General features: G+C 38.8%; 1 protein-coding gene across 3 annotated transcripts in view; it reads right to left on the bottom strand.

Moving 5' to 3' along the window:
- Positions 1-9,365: 9,365 nt before the first annotated feature.
- The window catches only part of LOC140486344 (suppressor of tumorigenicity 14 protein homolog), a 136,193-nt gene continuing 122,123 nt past the window's right edge, over positions 9,366-23,435 (bottom strand). For 2 of the 3 annotated variants that reach the window (XM_072585346.1, XM_072585348.1), the window contains 2 exons: positions 18,020-18,207; positions 9,366-14,851 (listed from right to left, as the gene is read on the bottom strand). In XM_072585346.1, coding sequence (XP_072441447.1) covers positions 14,681-14,851; positions 18,020-18,207 — 359 coding nt within the window. In that variant the 3' untranslated portion in view covers positions 9,366-14,680. The remainder of the gene's footprint in view (positions 14,852-18,019; positions 18,208-23,435) is intronic. The other variant, XM_072585347.1, reaches the window with a different exon arrangement.

Genomic DNA, 23,435 nt, shown 5'->3' with positions numbered 1-23,435 from the left:
CTGGAAACTTTGATTTGGAATATTCTTCTGAATACACTTCATAAACAATTCCTTTTCTCTGTCCTTTACATTAATATGATCAGAGTCTATATGTATTTAAATCACACCCATTATAACTCGTTTTTGCACCTAACAAACATTTCTTTGCAAATTGATTTCTTTGACCAAAATCAATGTAACGACCAAAGAATGTAACGAATTATATAATGGTACCCATATTGCTTCTTAGCTCTACACAACTAGATACTGCACTTAAAATCAAAATACTGAAGAAGATGGAAAAATGAAAATCACAAATACTAAACAAACTCAGAATGCCTGGCAGCATCTGTGGAGAGAATACAAAGTTGAAGTTGAGTCTGATATGACTCTTCTTCAGAATTCTCAAACATATCAAACTCAACATGTTAATTCTATTTCTCTGTCTACAGTTACTAAAGACTTGCTGCGTTTCTCCAGCATTTTCTGTATTTTGTTTTTGGTTCAGTCCTTGACCCTTCAAGGGTGAGTATTTCCTTCAGCACTCAAATATTATCCTTAATCCATACTGTCCCTTCATATTCTTCGCTATCTTCCCTAAACACATTGTAGCCAGAAACATTTTGGACAATGATCTTTTCTTGACCTACATCTCTTCATTGTCACATCATACTCTCACGGAACTACTTTCAAAGTTTGGGAGAAGATTTGTAGCTCGGGTGCTCGTTATTGTGGTTCTGTTCGCCGAGCTGGGAATGTGTGTTGCAAACGTTTCGTCCCCTGTCTAGGTGACATCCTCAGTCTTGGGAGCCTCCTGTGAAGCGCTTCTGTGCTGTTTCTTCCGGCATTTATAGTGGCCTGTCTCTGCCGTTTCAGGTTGTCAGTTCGAGCTGTCCGCTGTAGTGGCTGGTATATTGGGTCCAGGTCGATGTGTTTGTTGATAGAGTTTGTGGAAGAGTGCCATGCCTCTAGGAATTCCCTGGCTGTTCTCTGTTTGGCTTGCCCTATAATGGTAGTGTTGTCCCAGTCGAATTCATGTTGCTTGTCGTCTGTGTGTGTGGCTACTAAGGATAGCTGGTCGTGTCGTTTCGTGGCTAGTTGGTGTTCGTGTATATGGATCGTTAACTGTCTTCCTGTTTGTCCGATGTAGTGTTTTGTGCAGTCCTTGCATGGGATTTTGTACACTATATTAGTTTTGCTCATGTTGGGTATCGGGTCCTTTGTTCTGGTGAGTTGTTGTCTGAGCGTGGCTATTGGTTTGTGTGCTGTTATGAGTCCTAGTGGTCGCAGTAGTCCGGCTGTCAGTTTGCAAGACAAATTCCTAGCTCGGCGAACAGAACCACAGTAACTATTTTATATGCACTTCATTAATCTTAGTTACCACATTCAATCCACCCATGTACATGAATAGTAAATTTAATTTAGACATTATGGATTTTCATTATTATGATTCCTTATGAAATAATAAATTTGACTACACATATCTCCCACTTCTTTGTGCACTGCTGTTTTCTTTGACAATGTTACCTGCTGCATGGTTCCCATCATCTGGATAACGTAGCTTAAAATTTCTCTAAACAGTCCAGGCATACTGGCCCGCAAGGAATTTGGTTTTGGCTCTCTTCAGGTGCAGTTTCTCTGGCCTGTACAATTCCCATTCTTTCAAAATTCGTCCCAATATCACAAAAACCTTAATCCAGCTGTGCATTTATATTTTCTATCCTTCTATTTCTTTATGCACTACTGCATGGCACAGTGAGTAATCAGCAAGGCCCTCTTTGCTACTCCCTAAAATCGTTTGACAGGGTTTCATCCCTCTGTCTCATTATGTCATTGGGTTGATTGGTACTATGACTGTTGGTTGGTTACAGTCACTCCTCAGAGTGCTCTGCCATTACTCAATGACATCCTGACCCTGAAACTAGTGAGATAGCACATCATCCTGAATTAATGTCTGCAACACAGGATGTCCTGTCTATTTCTAACACTATGGATTTCCAAGTCTTTCTTCTGACTTCTACATAGCTCCGCCAGGCATACTGTTTTGGGCTTGGATCTTCGGGCATTATCCAGAGGAACAACTGCATTTTCATATTTACATTGAATAATGATTGGAGAGTGAGATGCATTTAGAGGACTCCTGTACTAACTGCCTTGTCCTTCCTTACTGCAAGCCCTTAAGCTGTGGGGTGACCATATCCTAAAATGTTCTATCTATATACTTGTTCAATTTTTAGATGCACTATGGTGATGTCAACTGCTGTTCAAATTCTGAATCCTGAAGCAAGGAGCTCAAGCTGCTCCAGCTGAAAAAGCTTTCTATATATATTGTTGTCCAGGACACTGGAAAAGCATCCTGAAATTACCACACTACAGGGTGCACATCCCATAGGACTAAAGATCTCTTTCATGGATATTTATTGAATTATCTAAACATAACATAGATGTTTATGAAAGGCTTGCAAATGGAACAAATTTACTAGTGAGCATCCTCTTTGTCCTGATTATTTTTTGAGTTTATTTAATTTTTTTAATGGCACTCACACTCTCGCTGTGGGAACCATGATGGCCAGGAATCACTTAATCAAGAAAGTGGCTCCACATCTATATCCGAGCAATGGAAAAATCTAACCCTAATCTAATCCCAACATCAAATTAACTCAAAAGAGGCACTGATGTGGGATTTTCAGGCACAGTTCCAGGGTTATAGATGTAAATCCACATCTAAAAGCCTAAGACATTGTCTGTAATAAGGTCAGGAATGCAAAAAGGCCAGAACTGGAACATCGGTGGAGTCTTGAATGGTTGTCGGGCTGAGGAGGGACAGACAAGAATGAGCAGGGCCATACAGGGATTAGGCAACAAAGATTAGAATTTTAAATTAAGGTGTAATTTAAATGGGTATCAATGTTGCTCAATGAACGCAGAGGTAATGGGTGAACACAATTTAGTCCAAATTAAAATAGGCAGCAGAATTTGGAATAAATTTAAGTTTATGGAGGTTAGAAGACGGGAGGCTGACAAGGAATGCAATAGAATATTCAAATCTAGAGAAAAAGAGGTATGGATTAAGGTTTCAGCAGATATGCTGAGGCAAGAGCAAGACAGGCCATATTAACGAGACTGATACAAGTTATCTTAATGATGGCAGGCATATGTGGTTCTAGTCTCATCCTGGAGTGAAACATGTTATCAGGTTTGCAAGCACTTTGAGGCTCTGAAAATTGTCAGGAAAAGAGAGAGAAGAAAAGAGAGGAATGGATGGAGTCATTGATCACGGAACAGAGTTTGTGATGAAAGTCATAGCTCCAGTGTTTACTTCGTGTTCAATTATTGGCTTTAACTCTGGTTGGCTGTTTCCCTTGCACTGGGAAAACTTAAACTCTCCACGAATAAAGGATTGAGAAGTATCTTCACAACCTACTTCTGGGAATCACCCTCCATCCCTATCCATAAATTTTCATCCAAAGCCTCCAGTCCCACCCGGAGGCCTCTGTCTATCCTCTCCCAAAAAGACCAATCCCAAAAGCCTTGAATGTTTCTCCCCACAATACCAGAATGCACCCTTCCATGCCTCTAATTTTCCCACCTAAATATGCCCCAACATTGCCCCTTCCTAGTCGCTCACTCCTGCCATTCAAGCCCCCACCACGGGCAGGTCCTAATTCCCTTACCATATAACCCTTCACCCCAACCTGGCCCTGATTCTGTCTCGTCAAGATCTGACCCTCTGATCTCTGTACCCTCAGACTCTGATGAACTCCTCACAATATAGCTCTTAAATCAACGAGATCCCCTCTACCACCAAGGCCTGATTATTCTTGATGTGAAAGCCTTTCTCACTGCAATTAGCAACTGCCACTCAATCATTCTCACAACCTGTCTTCCCCATTCACCTACCCTGCCCAGAATTCCTGGCATCTTTGGTGTTATGACAATCAATGACTAGCTGCCCACTAAACTAAAGATGACTTCAATTAGGCTGGACTTCAGAGAACCGATCCATATCAGAGACAAAATTCTGAATTAAGTGTTACCCCTGACATTCTGACTGACAACACTAGGTCAGTGAAAAATCTGTGCAAATTCTCTGGAGCAAGACTTAAAGCCAAAACCTTCCAATGTCAGAGACAAGAATGTTTTACCTGAGACAGGAGTCAGTGAAACATTCTAGTCCTTCTGGCCCACAAGCAATTCAATTAAAATCCTTGCCTCCATGATCCAGCTTCTGACTCCTCCCTTTAGTGTTGAGTTTCCTGAGCTCTGGGTGACTCAGTTACCTAGCATTAAGTTCAAAATGATTGTAAAAAATTCAGGAAACACAGAACATCACTCACAAGGCTCCTCTGGCACAGTGAAACTGCCCTATCTTTGGGCCAGAAGCTCCAAGTCCATAAACCAACAGCTCTTGTTGGAATAGGTGTTATCTCTCCACCAAAGGTCTGCTCAAAGTGATGTCATTCAGTCCTTGCCATAGTTGCCGGGTGAATGGGTCTCTAGTTTGGATCGGTATTGGTCCTTGGCTGTCTTAATGAGTTTGCGAAGGTCATACTTGAATTCCTTATATTTGAGTGGGTCGCCTGATCTGAAGGCCTCACGCCTGGTAGGTGCATTAGTGAGGGGTAATGTTGGGGCATATTTAGGTGGGAAAATTAGAGGCATGGAAGGGTGCATTCTGGTATGTGTCATCACCTGTCCAAGCAAGTTGATTAGATCTTCACTAAGATATCATAGAACCAAAGAATCCCTACAGTGTGGAAACAGGCCATTTGGCCCAAAAAGTCCACATCGACACTTCTAAGAGTATCGCACCCAGCCCCATGCCCGTACCTTATTACTCTACATTTACCCCTCACTAATGCACCTACCAGGCGTGAGGCCTTCAGATCAGGCGACCCACTCAAATATAAGGAATTCAAGTATGACCTTCGCAAACTCATTAAGACAGCCAAGGACCAATACCGATCCAAACTAGAGACCCATTCACCCGGCAACTATGGCAAGGACTGAATGACATCACTTTGAGCAGACCTTCGGTGGAGAGATAACACCTATTCCAACAAGTTCTGACAAACCTATCCCAACAGTCACTGCTTCAGAGGTCACATCAGTTTTTCTGCGTGTGAATCCAAGGAAAGTGATGGACCAGACATAGTACCAGGCTGTGCACTTAGAGCATGCGCAGATCAACTGGCACAGGTCTTCTCAGGCATCTTCAACCTCTCCTTGCAGGAGGGCACTGTCTCTGCCTGTTTCAGGAGGGCCAACATCATCCCTGTGCCACAAAGGCTCATGTCTCAATAACTACCGCCCAGTGGCCCTAACTTCGATGGTCACAAAGTGCTTTGAAAGGCTGGTCATGGCATTAATCAACTCCAGCCCCCTCACTACTCTTGATCCAACAACAATTTGCCTATCGGACCAACAGATCCATGTCAGATGCCATATCACTTGCCCATCACTCCTCCCTTGAACATCTTGACACCAAGAACAGCTACGTAGGAATCCTACGCATTGACTACAGTTCACTCTTCTACATTGTTATCCCCTCGAGACTGATTACTAAACTTAGTGATCTTGGACCAGGCCCCACTCTCTGCAACTGGATCCTCAGTTTCCTGACCCATAGACTACTATCAGTGAAGACTGGAGACAATATTTCATCGTCACTGACACTCAACTTTGGAGCCCCCCAGGGGTGCATACTCAGCCCCCTACTGTACTCACTGTAAAACCATGACTGCGTCGCCAAGTACCAGACTATTGCCATTTACAAGTTTGCTGATGACACCACCATCGTTGGTCGAATCTCAGATGGCGAAGAAACAGACGGGAGGTGGAAGACCTGGTAAAATGGTGCACCGAGAACAACCTAGCTGTCAATGCCAGCAAAACCAAGGAACTCATTATTGACTTTCAGCGGAATGTTATTCATGCCCCCTACACATTAACAGCACAGAAGTGGAAAACAATGGAGAGTGTCAAGCCCCTGGGAGTGGTTATCCACAACAAGCTTTCTTGGACTCTTCATGTGGACGCACTGGTTACAAAGGACCAACAACATCTCTTCTTCCTCAGGCAGCTGAGGAAATTTGGCATGACCGCGAATACCCTAGCCAATTTTTATAGGTGTGCCATCGAGAGCATTCTACCTGGATGTATCACTACTTGGTATGGCAACGGTACCATTCAAGATTGGAGACAGGATTACAGAGAGTGGTGAACTTGGCCCGGACAATCACAAAGGACAGCCTCCATCTATAGAATCCAACTACCAGGCCCATTGTCAAGGAAAGGACTCCAGCATCCTTAAAGATCCATCCTACCCTGGCAATATTTTTCTACAACTTCCACCATCGGGGAAAAGGTACAGAAGCCTGAACACACGCACGAGGCAGTTTTGTAACAGTTTCTACCCTACTGTTGTTGGAATACTGAATGGACTCACAAACTCATAACATTCACCTGTACCTGTGATTTTGTTTTTGCTGCTGTTCACCTATTATTTACTATCTATGCCACTTAACTATGTGATCTTCCTGTGTTGCTCGCAAGACAAAGCTTCTCACTGTGCCTTGGTACACGTGACAATAAATTCAGTTCAATAACCCATACATCCCTGAACACTATGGGCAATTTAGAATGGCCAGTTCACCTAACCTGCACATCTTTGGATTGTGGGAGGAAACCCATGCAGACATGGGGAGAATGTACAAACTCCACGCAGACAACCACACAAAGCTGGAATCAAACCCAGGTGCCTGGTGCTGTAAGGCAGCAGTGCTAACTACTGAGCCACCATGCTGCCATTATCATAATGGTGAAGTTTTCATGTAACAGTGTAGTGCTCTTACCTTTGGGCCATAAGGTCTGGGTTTAAGTCCCACCTGAGGATGTGATGGCCACATAGCTGTGTCATAATTGCTAAAAAAATGTATAATAGTGGAGTTGTTTCCTACTGAGTAGGTCACTGGGAATGCCTTGCCCTGGTTAAAATGGAAGCAGGATCATTTGTGATGTGTTGGGAATCAGGTTTTATATATTTTTCAATTTATTCCCTAACATCACCACTGAAGACAGGTTAAAATTCTTGCCGTATGTTTTTAATAGATATTTTGGTAGAGAGTGGGGTGATTGTTAATAAATGCATCAGAATATCAGATTATTGGGTTAATTTGGATGATAAATCAGGCAAGATGGTCTATCTTGTCTTATCTGTAATGTTGATGTGCATAATCTATTAAAAATTGACTCAATGCCAATTTGGTGTGGTAAGTCTGGAAAATACAACTTAAGAATACAGTTCCATAAATCATTAATAATAATTGCAGAAGGTTTTTATAGTTGGCAAATATATAGCATACTTGAACTTAAAGAGTGCTACATTCTTAAATACAGATTGGCATGGAATGACGATTCACATCATTTAGAACTGCTTGTCTCTATGGATAATTCACTGAACTTAAACTATTTTAAAAGTTTGCATTTTGAAATGTGACAGGGTAAACAGGGTTTGCCCAGGACTTCATTGGTATATATTTGTGACCTCTAAGTCTCTGCCAGCATAAAGTTTTGCCAAATGAACAAATATTTGTCTTTTCTTGTTTTGCCAGCTTGGAATATCTTTAACTCAGTGATGTAAATAGTCAATACAAAGTACAATACTGTTCCCTGAATCTTTTCCACTTCTTCAATATTTTGAAACGTGTTATTGACTTATTTAACTCACAAAGCCATCCTTAACACATGCACATGTTCTTTAAAGCATCTCTACTCTTGTTTAAGATGTGATTTGTGTATGACCTTTGACCCAATGTTTCACTTGCTTTTAAAAAGTATGTTGGCTGATCAATGTTAGCCTGATTTGATGCTGCTGCTCCTTTAACAAGGTTATGTGGTCCTTGATATTTTTTCAGGAGTTTGTAAATACACAGGTTCCAAAAAGTCTGGGTTTAGGGCCAATTTGATGGTAGCTAACAGATATGCCTCAGGCAAAAGGCTTTCAAGTTTAAAACAACTTGTGCAATGAAAGGGGAGTGGCCAGTTCTCCCAGCTTAGCTTTTATCTGGTTTGATTTGGCTTTTGGTAGTCTGGCTATTCACTGAAGGCAGTCAGGCAGTTGTAAAGCTGCGGGATCCACAGAAGGAGGTCCAGGCTGATCCTCCTCTCTCTCTGACATCTCTCCTATAAGACCCTGAGTTTGATTTTACCTTTTGTGTCAAGGGCTGTTTGTGGGGATTGTTGCAAGTATTTGGAACAGCATTATTAAGTTGGATGATCTATTGGGTTTTCGCATAGGTTAAATTATTTGGTATTTTGTCCTCTTTTGTTTGTGTTTCATTGTTCTCTTTTGTTTGTGTTTCATTCGGTAATCTTGTCAATAAATTCTGTTTTGTTTAAAACTATGTGGTTTGACCAACTGCATCCCTCCTGGGATATCTGCTGCTTAAAAATTGGCAAAGTTAGGGTCTGGGCCATTTTCTTGTAATGTTTTGAGGGGGTCTGGCCTGGTCTTTAACATAATGCTGTATCGTGTTAGAACCTTTTTAGATATGTAAATATCTTACAGCTAGTATGCAATTATCAGATACCAAAGATGCACAAAAGAAGGAAGCATGTCATTTCCTTGCTGTTAGGCTGACTTTGATATGCTACCTTTGGGGAAGTTAAAATTTAATGAAAAGTTGCTTATGTATAGACCATAAAATGATTTCAAGAGAGGCAACTCAGTTTGCCATGCCCAGGCTGGCACTTGCAATGCAATTCACCTCGTGTGACTTACCTCGTGTCACTTACATAGTGTTGTCCAACTGCACATTTTTTGCTTTTCAGAGGATTATCCAAATCCTTATTTAATGTTATGATTTAACCACTCTCAAACAATGCAGTCCACATCTCAACAACTTATTTAGCAATTAATCTCCAACTGACCCTGGTTTGTGCAAATATAAGCCACATGGAGCAGTCTAATAACAGTGTCAAATTGTATGCCAAGTGTACCACTTTATCACAGCAACTGAACAGTAAAACCTTGCAACAAATTTGTGATTGCTTCCATGTTTTACAGCTTAGTTGCTTAAGTTCTCTAGAAATTTAAGAATTTCATACATTTCTTTGGATTATCTCTGAATAATTATCAATTATTAGACAGTAAAACTATTTAAGAATTTGGTTGTTGATGAATAATAACTAACAGGAATGAAAATATCTTTTAAATTTGAAATAGGATTGATCAGATCTGAGTTGATCTTTAAAAGAACTTTATTACACAACATAATTTTTATGATCTTTGTTCTGAACAAACAAAATTTCTTAAATCAACATATAGAAAATCATATTCAATTTATTGTTTGAAGTTTTTCGAGAAAGAAACTTTAGTTCCTCCTGTCACTGTACAATAATTAAACATTTTGCCCTGATTATTATTTTCCATTTAAAAGGGATGTTTCCTTCATTAAATTTTTAACAAATCTATACCCATTTTTCCCATGCTGATGTAAACAATCATAGAAAACATTACTTCTATGTGACTTCTTGTACGTTACTATTCCATTACATAGATGCTTAATTATGACTTTAAATAAAATCTAGAAGGATGATCATTAACCTTCAATATATCTATAATTAAAAACAAACCTAGATAAGAAATTGATAAGGTAAGACAAATCATTTTGTGGATTACTACATTGTGCCATTCAAATACATAATTTGCCTCCAGAATCAAAAATCAATCATGTTGACTAAAATCAGATTTGGCATATAGGTTTTGCAACAAACTGTACCCACCCCCACAGCATGTAAATTTTGTGGAATGTCATCACACACAAATACTTACATTAATATATTTCATATTTAAAACTGACAAAAATCCAGCGTTTGCCAGGACTGTTTACAATTCGAAGAGGATACTACAGAGTTTAAATAATGAGTGGACCTAATCAGTTCAACAGTAAGGAGAATAACAAACAGCTATGATAATGATACAATGGAATTGATTTCAGCATGGATCTTCGGGTGACAGGGGGTAGATGAATCATGCAGAGCCTGCAGCAAGCCTTTCCAATTTTAAATTTGAGGTCTTTTAAACATTTCATATTTGTCTCCCACTTAAAATTGTGAGTCAGGGTCAGCTGTCAGAGTCTGGATATCATCAGGGATCCAACCCTGGTAGAAGGCAAATGCTGATTGGGAATAAAAATTGGAGGAACGAGTTTGACAAGCTGACGCAGGTCAGAGATGGAATTACATCAATGGGTTGAGACTTAGATTTTAAATTAGGATTGTGTCTACCTCCACAGGACCCTTGGCTGACTTCAAAGTTCATCAAGATAAAGTGACACCAGGTACAATTAAAGTCAATATTAATCAAATTAATCTCATGATAAAATGTTATTAGATGTCTGAGGCCATACACATTATCCAAACTGAAGGTACTTTATATCAACAGATTAAGATTAAGTATTTTTACTACTGTTAAAGGAAAATACTATAAACCTTTTCATCTCCTTTATTTGAAGATAAATTGAATTAATTGGAAAGTGGATGCTGAGCTGAACTCTGCCATCTAATTACTTGCAGAAAATGCCTCAAAATGCTTTCACATGGAATCTTCAGCTTTGGGATTATTTTTGGTGTGGTCTAACTTTTGACTTGAGGGAATAACCAGATTCCAGAATGAAATAATGCAAGAGAGCCTCTAAGATTCTGACATGTTTCCATTTCATATCACACATGGTTCATCTGAGATCAAAGTCAGAGTAAAAATAAATTCTAAAGGGCCACTTGTATCATCTAAAAATGTTTTGTAACTTTCTAGACTAATTTGAATAAATCAAGATGTTGACACTGTACATTTTAAACTCCAAGGAGAACAGATTTACTTGCAGGAAAGAAAATTTCAAGCTTTATTCATGTAGTGTAAAATACTTAGAGAATAGCTACTGTCTACCTGAAACCCAAACAGTAGATACTACTGTTAGACTGATAACTTAATTACTGAAGCTGTTATTGACTTTCTCAACCAGGTTTGTATTATAGCGCAGCTTTTAAAGAGTGGCTGTAAAGTACACATCCACATTACCCAACAAACTTATTTTTTAAATCTCAAAATTGCTTGATTCTTTCTTTACTCCTATGACAAAACTTCAAAAAGTAAGACAGGTTGCTAGATTGTATGTTCTAGAATGTGGTCACGCCACAGGCAGTGAGACATTGGGATACAAGATGAATGACCATTTGGAAGATTAAGAAGGGTCATAATTTCAGGAGTGTGTGCCATTCTCAAACCAGTACTCAGCATCAGAGCGTGCTGGGAACATCAAAACTTTGAAGGAGTGCAGACAGATCACAATATCCAATGGGCAATAGACAACACAGAAGGGAACATCAATTGTGCAGAAATGCAAGCGTTTTAAGAGATTCCATTGTTGGGGGAGACAGACAGGTATTTCTGTAACCATCATGGAATCTTGCTTGGCGTGTTGCCTCCCCAGGGGTAAGGTAAAAGACATCTCAGAGAATATGCAGTTTATTATGCAAAGGGAAGAGAGTAAACTAGACTTTGTGAAACATGTTTGTACCAATGATAGAGGAAAGACAGATAGCAAGTATTACAGTCAGATTTTCAGGCACTGGGTAAATTAAAATGTGGGACTTGGAAGGTAGTAACCTTTGCATTACTCCCAATCCCACATGCCAGTGACAGTAAAAATAGGAGGACAAGACAAGATAGACTAACTCAAAGCCTATAGCATACTGTAGGAGAAAAGGCTTCAGGCTTTTGGACCATTGCATTAGTTCTGTGCAGGAGACATCATTTGCAAAAGGAATGGGGTACACATCAGCTGGACTCATGGAAAGGTTCAGAAGTGTGATGGGGGTGAGGTGGATGTTTAAGCTAAACTGGCAGGGAGGTGGACACAGCATACAGAAGTAAGAGAAGTAGGAGACAGAGAAATAAGAAGCACCAAGTGAGATTGTTTAATTTCATTGGAGAATGAATTTTACTGTGTAAGATAGGAATAGACTAAGCAGGACAATGAAGAACAGAAAGAGATTTACAATGCATGTATTCAAACACACAAAATGTGAAGAAGAAGACTAGTGAGGAACAAACATAAATAGCCATATGGGAATAGGATGTTGTGACAATAAAGGAAACCTGCCTTAAATGTTGGCAGAACTGTATACTTAATATTTCCAAAAAAAAGGATTAAACATAGGGAAGGGAAAACAGGAGCTGGGCTGGCAGGCTTAATAGGAAATATTTCTGGCATTTGAAAGACAGGATGGCTTTCAGTGGGCAAAGACAAAATCAATTTTGTTACAATTGAGAAGCAAGAAGGCTACTGGGCCTGCAACTAGTGAGAAAGATAGAGTGTTAGATCAATACGGATATCAGTGACATGCAAGTAGTATAGTGCAGTGATATTGAGGTCTTTTGCATATACAGTGTTGACTGGGCTAATGTTAGAATAAAGGATAAGAGACAGAGGAATTCCTGAAATTTGTTCAAATGAACTTTCTTATCAGTTATGTTCCAAGTCCCAATGGAAAGGAGGCACAGCTGTATTTGGTGCCACAAAATGAAGTTGGCTAAGTGTCTGCAGGGAAGCACTAGGATAAGTGTGCTCAGTGTATCAAAAAAGATAGGTCAGAAATAGAAAAGTGAAATAGGACAATCTAAAGTAGAATATCTAAACAGGAGGATGACTGACCTCAATGGGATGAGAGGGTATTGAACCAGAGCAGGAAAGAAACAAAGACTGACCAGAAAAATAGTAACGTGAAAAGAGTCTTCATTTGACGCATGTGGGTGAATTTTTCAAGTGGGAATTAGGCCAAATACAAGAAGTTGGGAGTGAGAGTGAAGAGTAAGACTGGCAAACAGCGAATGAGAGAATAAAACTGCAGTTAACATAAAAGGAACTCAAAGTCTTCTGTCAGCATATCAATAAAAAACATGTATTAATAAGGTCCTTTTTAGGGCCTATTAGGGGCAAAGACAGTGATATAAACTTGGAGGTATAGGTAGGGCTAGAATAACATTTTGTTTTGTATTGATACTTATTAACAAAGAAGATGCTAATAAAATTAGTAAAAGTGGAGATGATATATGCAATGGACAGGGTGAAAATTGTTAGGGAGGATAGTTGCAAAGGCTGGCTGTGTTTTGAGTGGTTAATTTGCCTGGCCTAGATGTCTTATAACAATATTTGCTAAAGGTAGTGGAGAAGGAGATAGCAGAAAGGCATGCTAAAATCTTTAATCTATTATGGAACGGAAGTTTATTCAAGAAAGGATTCAATGTCACTGCTACTAATTACAGGTCAGGCCAGTTTAATATCAGTGGTGGTAAAAATTTAGATATATAATAAACAGGGTAAAGAACAGGCACCCTTGGAGAAATTTGACCTGATTAAGGACAGCAAGCATGGATTTACAAAAGGGATGTCATACATGACAAATCCAATTAAATTTTCGATGGTATAACGAAGAACGGTAATGAAGGGAATGCAATGGATGTGGTTGCATGGATTTTTAGGAAAACGTTTGACAAAATGAAATTGAGGCTCACAGAATAGTGTCACCTTAGATCAGTGACTCCCAACCTTTTCAGTATCAATGCACACAGGCTGCATAATCTAGCAGGTTTCCTTTCTCTTATACATGTGTGGTGATGAATGTCATTCGAGGTTTTGGAGGAGATTGGAAGCAAGGAATGAAAATTTGTCATGCCACAAAAGTTAAATACCACTGGGTTAGATATTTAAAAAGTTAGCTTTTTTGATTAACTAGGGACATTAGAATTCAGAGTAAACTTTCAAAATTTGTTGATAACACTGAACTTGAGCAAACAGTGAGGCCGAGACCACTTACTGCAAAATGATATACAGAACGGAAGTGACAACTAGCAGATAGAATTTAATACAGAATGAAATAAGATGGTGCCTTTTGGAAGAAATGTTTTCTCCACACTTTAAGAAGGATATGAAGGTCCTCAAGGGAATGCACAGAAGATTTCCCATAAGGTTGGCAGGGATGAGGGAATGTCAACACAAAATTAAGTTTGAAAAGCTGGGAATGTTTTCCTGGTAGAAAGGAGATTGAGGGGTGATTTGATGGGGATTATGGCAGGTTTAGGTAAGGTAGACAATTCATATTAACTGATTGTTCTAAGTTTAGGGAACACAGATTGAAGGCTTTGACAAAAGATGTAGAACGATTTAGCGAGGAAGATTGTTTTGTTTTACACAGCAAATGATAATGACCAGGAACTGACGGCTATGGTGGGGTGTAAACAAAGATATAAAATAAATGATTTCAAAAGGAAGCTGGATAATCACATGACAGATGTTAAGTTATAAGGACTACAGAGATAAAACAAAAGAGTAAGAATTAGTCAGTTGTTCTAAAAAGAACAACCAATAGACTCAGTATACTAAAGGTGCTCATTCTGTATCACAATGTCTCTATTACATTTGGTGGAGTAATACTGGAGCAATAAAAAGATGGAATAATGGCCATGTTTAACTTGATTTCATCCAATCATGATATCTACAACTCTTTTGTGCCAGATAACTAATGCAGAAGGTAGAATTATAATTAAACATTTGGGTACTTCACTGGTGTAGCAACATAAGCATTACAGCAGGAACCACCACTAAATTTAAATCTTGTTTTCAACATGTAATAATTTTGCTCAATTGCTGCTGATTCCCATGTTTCTCTGAATCCAGTCTTGAAACTTTGTGATTCTCGTGTAAACTCCAGGGTGCCCATATCGACCACATCCTTGTCCCCAGCTCACAATTCCTGCCAGAAACCATTTTCCTGATGGTTCCTCACAAGCCAGTGGTCCTCCAGAATCACCCTGGAGAGAATATGAACAGTAGCACAAATATATTCATCAAACCAAAGTTTAGTATTCCTTTGTCATAATTATTCAAGAATTCTTTCTAAAACATAGATCGTCTTCATTTTATTGTTTCTCGACTGTTTAAAAATTAAATTTGATCAGTAAAAGAATTACAATAAAAATGATTTTAAAATTCGCTTAATAGTTTTTTTAATTCAATATTCTAAGCAATCAGGAAGGATCAGGTCACACTAAAATGTTAATGAATCTTTCTTGACTGATTTGCGTTTATCAGCATACAGAAAAAATCAGTTTTTTTAAAATTGTCACTTCAGTCTTATTTTCATACGTCAGCCATGCTAACATCTAGTATGTTCTAATTATCAACCAATGTTGGCTTATGGTTGGGGTAGTTTGCAGCCAACAATTCTCCATTGTACGTGGAGTCTAAGGGCTCAACTAACTATCAGTGGTAAAATATAGGCCACTGTAGAATCTTAACAAAAAGAGGAATGTGCATACCATTACAAGATATAGTTTACTGTATGAAAGTAATACGTATAATTAACATTAACTAGCTGGACATAATTACAACCTTCAGGAGTCAAGTATGTCATGGCTGTCTCCATTGGGAACACATGCAAGATTGACTGTTTCTCGATTCAAAGACTATAGGCCATCATCAGGTTGGGTAGAGATAATACAACTTCAATATTAATTCTTCCAGAATCTTTTATTTTAGACAATAGATTTTTGTAGAAATAAATATATAAGTAGTGTGCAGTGTAGCTGATATAAATAAAGTTGACTCTCTTTTCATGAGTAACAGTATAACAGTGTCCCTTCCAATTAACTATTCTTTATGTATGAGCAGATACTGTGTCCTTCGCAGCAGGAACCCCCAGAACATAATCAGGAGAAGGGATAACTAGCTGACTTTTGAATTGCTGAAATAAGTCATATTTTATTAAAGTTTTTGGACTCATATTTTTGTCTCATATTCACCAGAATGCCGATACAAAGGGAATACAACTTTTATATAGTTTAAGACGAGAGTGCTGATTTGTTGGCAAGTCGAGTCTGATTGGTCGAGGCATTGCCAAGGCAAATACACCAGCTAATGATGAACGAAAATTAACTTTGTTTAAGTTTTAAACTAAGTCGATTGGCTCTGATCAAGGCATTGTCTTGAGAAAGTAAAGAGAGAATTGTTGTCACCTGTTCTGTTGAGTTAAAATAGGTCTCAACCAATTGGAGTCTGTTTAATTACTAACCAGCACTCTCATACAACATAAATGTTGGTTTTTTTGGATGTAGGTTCACTTGCTGAGCTGGGAGGTTTATTTCCAGACGTTTTGTCATACCTACTAGGCAACATCTTCAGTGGGCCTCAGGTGAAGCAGTGTACATGATTCCAGCCTTCTATTTATATGTTTGGGTTTCTTTGAGTTGGTGATGCTATTTCCCATGGTGATGTAATTTCCTGTTCTTTTTCTCAGGGGTGGTAGATGGGGTCTAACTCGATGTGTTTGTTGATAGAGTTCTGGAACTCACAGGAAATGACATCACCACAAGAAATAACATCACCAACCCAAAGAAACCCAAACAGTAGGGTGACGAAACACCTGGAAATGAACCTCCCAGCTCAGTGAGCAAGCCTACATCCAAAACCTTAACCTGAGCTACAAATCTTCTCAAAACCCGTTGGTTTTTTTCCTTGACTTTGGTATTTTGGAAATTGTCCTGATGAGTGCAAGATGAAAAGCATTGATGAAGTGACTTTCTTCAGTAATATTTAAGTTAATAGCAGTACATGACTATTTGACCCCCATCTTTCCTCAGCTTTGGGCAACAGAAGCGCATTGCAGATCCCCAACAATACCTGAGTTAGTTATTCACAGTTGGCAAAGCAGGGGGTTTCTACACAAACCACCTATCACATAGCTGTTCCAAATTTACATTAATATCCAAGTTTCTAGAATAATAATTTTAAGTTTATGAGAAGATTTGTAGCTCGGGTGCTCGTTGTTGTGGTTCTGTTCGCCGAGCTGGGAATTTGTGTTGCAGACGTTTCGTCCCTGTCTAGGTGACATCCTCAGTGCTTGGGAGCCTCCTGTGAAGTGCTTCTGTGATGTTTCCTCCAGCATTGAAAGTGGTTTGAATCTGCCGCTTCCGGTTGTCAGTTCCAGCTGTCTGTTGCAGTGGTCGGTATATGGAGTCCAGGTCGATATGCTTATTGATTGAATCTGTGAATGAGTGCCATGCCTCTAGGAATTCCCTGGCTGTTCTCTGTTTGGCTTGTCCTATAATATAGTGTTGTCCCAGTCAAATTCATGTTGCTTGTCATTTGCGGGTGTGGCTACTAAGGATAGCTGGTCGTGTCGTTTCGTGGCTAGTTGGTGTTCATGGATGCGGATCGTTAGCTGTCTTCCTGTTTGTTCTATGTAGTGTTTTGTGCAGTCCTTGCATGGGATTTTGTACACTACATTGGTTTTGCTCATGCTGGGTATCGGGTCCTTCGTTTTGGTGAGCTGTCGTCTGAGAGTGGCTGTTGGTTTGTGTCCTGTTATGAGTCCTAGTGGTTGCAGTAGTCTGGCTGTCAGTTTGGAAATGCTCTTGATCTATGGTAGTGTGGCTAGTCCTTTGGACACAAAACACTACATAGGACAAACAGGAAGTCAGCTAACGATCCGCATCCATGAACACCAACTAGCCACGAAACAACACGACCAGCTATCCTTAGTAGCCACACATGCAGATGACAAGCAACATGAATTCGACTGGGACAACACTACCATTATAGGACAAGCCAAACAGAGAACAGCCAGGGAATTCCTAGAGGCCATGGCACTCATCCACAGATTCAATCAATAAGCACATCGACCTGGACCCAATATACCAACCACTGCAACGGACAGCTAGAACTGACAACCAGAAGCGGCAGATTCAAACCACTACAAATGGCGGAGGAAACATCACAGAAGTGCTTCACAGGAGGCTCCCAAGCACTGAGGATGTCACCTAGATAGGGGACGAAATGTCTGCAACACAAATTCCCAGCTTGACGAACAGAACCACAATAATGATTTTAAGGCACTACTACTGGTATAATATTGACTATTTTCTGAGAATCAAAAAACTTTGACAATCAATGTCACTGCACCACAAATCTATGGAAATTACCATTGTTGACTGTGCTAACATCAAATTCAATATAATTATAAATTTTCGTACTTCACAAGCATCTACTTGTCCAGTAAGATATCCTGCACAAAGCATTCGTGATGACACAATGTTTCCTACAAAGTTATTGCATGTTGTTTGATTAATGATTCTTACTTCACCCTTTTGAAGAACCAAAGGAAGACGACCTGCGAAACAAAAAGCATTTCCTGTTTAGTTGAGAAACCGTTAAAAATTTAGCAATATTGTAAAAAAATGTATTGTTTATTCACAGCAGAATTCTGCTCATTGTCTTTGCATTGTCTGTTGATAAGCAAAACAGATGCTCATAATATTAACAAATAATATTCATATCAATCTCATTCCTCAGCACCAGATTGCGACAAAAACTTGATGGGGCAGTTTATTTTTCAATAAAATATAAAACCATGACTGTCCTCATGGATATATACTGTAATATAAAATATTGATCTATGCTACATTTAGATACATGACAAATTTAATCATAAGCATTTTGTTCTCAAAACATGATTGCAAATGATTTCTAGTCACTATTTTTTGGTTTTAGGATTAGAAGACTTCATTTAAAAAGCTTCTGCCACGTCTAATAAATTTATAATTTTCATTAAAACATTGCATATACAGTGCAAATTTGTTCCTCAATTATATTAATTTTTCTATCTTGCTTTACTGTGAAAATGACCAATCTAAATATCAGTCAACTGTAATGATGGAGAGTGGTCACCAGGTTTTTTTTCACAGTGATATGAAATCTTTCTTCCCAAACAAAAAGTGATAGCTTATATTTACTGAGCATCTTTTATTCAAGAAAATATCTAAATGCTTTTCACATGAGGGTTACAAGCAAAATTTGATATCCAGCTGAATAGGGTCATTTAAGGTAAATAAATAAATACATGGTAAATGAGACAGGGTTTCAGAGGCAGGTGATAGCTATTGACATATGGATAATGATAGCACTCTTGTCTCTGAATCACAAGGATCTGGACTAAAGTGCCACTATAAGTTTTAAGCACAAAAATCAAGAGTGATGCTTTGGTGCAGTACTGAAGTAGAGCTGCATTGTCAGAAATGCTATCTTTCCAATGAAATGTTAATCCTAAGTCCCATATGCCTACACATGTGAATGTTAAAGCTCCCATGACTATTTTACAGAAGGATTATTCCAAGAGTCCTGGTCAATATTTATCCCCCAACCCCAAACACAGACACAGAAGCTTGTCATTATTGCATTGCTGGGAGTATTCACAGGTTGGCTTTCTCGTTTCTTCCATTTCAATGCTGAGTACACTTCAAATGTACTTTGTTAGCTGTAAAGGACTTGAGACATCCAGTGGTCATGGAAAGAACCATATACATATATACTCGTGTATAGGTCGGATTTTGAAGACTTTTTTTTAAAGCTGAAATTAGGGGGTCGACTAATACACAGGCACATTTGAAGGGCTGAAATTCATGCTGCAGTTCAAAATACCATATTATTAGCAAAAGTCAATTTGATTGCACAACTAAAGAAGAAAAACACAATGAATTATTGTAAAGATAATTACTAGATAGAAGCAAGAGACCAGTACAGAAATTTAACATGTCGAAGATTCATTGAAATCCTGCAAAATTACACTTTCAACATCGTCGTGGCCTGATATAATGGCACACTTAAAATGAAATATTTATTAAATTCTGAATATATAAGTGTCTTGAACTTTCCTGCCAAATCTTCCATTTCCCTCCCATTTACTCTCATACATTATGAACCTCAGCAACATTAACACATTTGTCAAAGAATTAAAGATATACTGGTATGTAGCTAATATATCTCACATTTTTCAAATATAATGCCACAATTAAAATGATTAACCTTTTAACAATGTTATCTTTTGGATGTATAATGAATGAATGCAATAAGTACTGATAGACTTAGTACTGGTCTAAATGAGTGAATGAATCAAAACGTGCTGTAGCAAACCAAGTGCAGTCAGTAGAGTTATGAATGAATGAATAGAGATGCAACATAGGGCAATGAATAGAGTTACTGGTATAAATGAATTAATGTGATTTAATGTGATATGGTAGGGTCAATTTATAGATGAGATATATGGAAAATACAAGATTGTTTGGCCAAAAATAAGGCATTTACTTATACATGAGATTGACCTACACATGAGTATATATGGTAAATGCACATCCTTTTAAGGAATTACTTGAAGGAACAATGGTAGAATGGGTGAAAAGGTACACCGATGGGATTCCAGGGTCTAAGCAGCTGAGTATGTATTTATTAACCCAAAGAGTCAGGTAATATTCTGGGGACCCAGGTTCAAATCTCACCATGGCAGATGGTGGAATTTTGATTCAATAAAACATTTGGATTTATGAGTCTAATGACCATGAAGCCATTGTTGATGTTCAGGAAAAACCCATCTGGTTCACTAATATCCCTTAGTGAAGGAAATTGTCATTCTTACCTGATTTGGTCTGCGTTTGGCTCCAGACACAGAAATGTAGTTGACTGTCAATTGTCCTCTCAGTAATTAGGGATGGGTAATAAAAACTGGCCTAGCTGGTGATGCCCTCATCCCATGAATGAATAAAAAAAACTAAAAAAAACTTAGCATTCATGATGAACCAGGCAATATCGCAGGCAATCCTGAATTACCAGTTTTAATTTAAAAATATATATTGAGATTTTGTTTCTTGATCATATACTTATGGAATGCCTGAAAAATTCCAAATATTAGATATACAAGAGAAATTGGCCCCAAAATCCAGAGACACTTTTGGAGTACCTTTGGGAAGTACCTATAAGCAGTCACTCGAAGATAATGTTTGGCAAAATGGGAAAATGTTGGAAGCTGGGGACCGTTCTCAGCTTAGTTTGCTACAAAGGCTGTAATTCCATTGAAATTGCAATGTCTGATAAGAACATAAGAGCTAGGAGCAGGAGTACGCCATCTGGTCCTTCAAGTCTGCTCCACTATTCAATAAAATCATGGCTGATCATTTTGTGGACTCAGGTCCACTTACTTGTCCTCTCACGATATCCCTCAATTGCTTTATTGGTAAAAGAAAATCTGTCTTCGCTTTAAAAACGTTTACTGAAGTAGCGCTATCTACTTCATTAGGCAAGGAATTCCATAGGTTTTCAACCCTTTGGATGAAGAAGTTCTTTCTTAATTCAGTCCTAAATCTGCTCCCCATAATTTTAAAGCTATGCCCTCTTGTCCCAGCTTCACCTGCCAGTGGAAACATCCTTTCTATTTATATCTTAGCTATTCTATATTTCTACATGTTTCTATAAGATCCACCCTCATTCTTCTGAATTCCAATGAATATAATCCCTGTCTACTCAGTCTCTCCTCATAAGCCAACTCCCTAAACTCTGGAATCAACCTAGTGAACCTCCTCTGCACCTCTCTAGTGCCAGTACATCCTTTCTCAAGTAAGGAGACCAAAACTGCACGCAATACTTCAGGTGTGGTCTCACCAGCACCCTATACAGCTGCAACATAACCTCTCTGCTTTTAAATTCAATCCCTTTAGCAGTGAATGACAAAATTCCATTTGCCTTCCTAATTACCTGTTGTACCTGCAGATCAACCTTCTGGGATTCATGCACAAGGATACGCAGGTCCCTCTGCATAGCAGCTTGCTGCAACCTTTTACCAATTAAAGTAATAATCCTTTTTACTGTTACTCTCACCAAAATGGATTACTTCACATCTATTATCATTCCATCTGTCAGACCTTTGCCCACTCACATAAAGTATCTACATTCCTCTGCAAAGTTTCACAGTCCTCTGCACACTTTGGTCTGTAGTGTCATCTGCAAACTTTGACACATCTCCAACTCTAACTTTGTCACCAACTCCAAATCATCTATATGAGTTGTGAATAATTACGGTCCCAACACTGATCCCTGAGGCACAGCACTAGTCACTGATTGCCAACCAGAATAGCACTCATTTACCCCACTCTTTGCTTCCTGTTAGTCAACCAATCCCCTATCCATGCTAATACTTTACCTGTAATGCCATGCATCTTTATGTTACGCAACACTCTCTTGTGCAACAGTTTGCCAAAGGTCTTTTGGAAATCTAGGTACACAATATCTACTGGGTCCCCATTGTTCACCATGCTTGTAATGTCTTCATAGAATTTCAAAAGACTAGTTAAGCATGTCCTGCCCTTCACGAATCCATGCTGCATCTGCCAATGGGACAATTTCTATCTAAATGCCTTGTTATTTCTTCCTTGATAATTGATTCAAGCATCTTCCCCACTCAGAGGTTAAGCTAACCGGTCTATAATTCCCCATCTTTTGTCTACCTTCCTTTTTAAACAGTGGTGTCACATCTGCTGGTTTCCAATCTGCTGAAACTGCCCCAGAGTCCAGCAAATTTTGGAAATTTACCACAAGTGCACTTACTATTTCTCTCACCATCTCTTTGAGCACCCTGGGATGCATTCCATCAGTGCCATGAGACTTGTCTATCCATAGCTCTATTGGCTTGCCCAACACTACCTCTTCTGTAATAACGATTGTTTCCAGGTCCTCACCTACCTTCATCTCTTTTTCACTTAACTGGCATGTTATTAGTGTCCTCCACTGTGAATACCAATACAAAATGCCTGTTCAATGCCTTGGCCATTTCACCATATACTAAAACTAAAAGCCCCTTCTCATCCTCTAAAGGACCAATATCCACTTTAGTCACTCTTTTTTGTTTTATATATTTATAGAAACAAGGGAACAGTCCTTTTTGCTGTTTAAAGTATAAGTTGATCACAGAAATTAAATGCAGATGTCAATTAACTGAAGCTGGCTTTCTGATATCCTCTCATTTTTGCCATTTCAAACTATTGTCCACACCCAAGCCCACATACTTCTCCAAATTACAGCTACTCCTCCATTGTGCTGCAATATGTCAATAATTCGTCTGAGCACAAAATACATAATATGGGAAATCCAAAGGCTGCAAACATAGAACAATTAAAGAACACTTGGAGACATGCCCCATCATTTATAAATTCTCTGTGAGAGTAATTTTGATAAACTGATTGCATTACCTTTCCAAATTCTGTTTTGAAAACTACAATTTAATCTGTCTACACCACTCTCAGGTAATGGATTCCAAATTCTAATAACTTGCTCCATTAATCATTTTTCCTCATGCTTCCTCTGGTTGTTTCACTTTATACCTTCTTGTTCTTGACCTTTCCACCTTTCCTATCTATCTGCCCACATCCATCATGATTTTAAACACCTCGATCAAACTTCTTCTCAATCTTCTATTGTCTAAAAGCACAGCCCCAATTTCTTCATTCTATCCAAAGTCAAAAATCATGCAACACTAGGTTATTCTGGTAACTGGAATCCTCATCCCTAGAACTATTC

The sequence above is a fragment of the Chiloscyllium punctatum genome, chromosome 15 (genome assembly GCF_047496795.1).
Source record: "Chiloscyllium punctatum isolate Juve2018m chromosome 15, sChiPun1.3, whole genome shotgun sequence".
Taxonomy (NCBI): Eukaryota; Metazoa; Chordata; class Chondrichthyes; order Orectolobiformes; family Hemiscylliidae; genus Chiloscyllium; species Chiloscyllium punctatum.
Note: the sequence above shows the minus strand (reverse complement) of the source record. Positions and strands in the feature narration are given on the sequence as shown.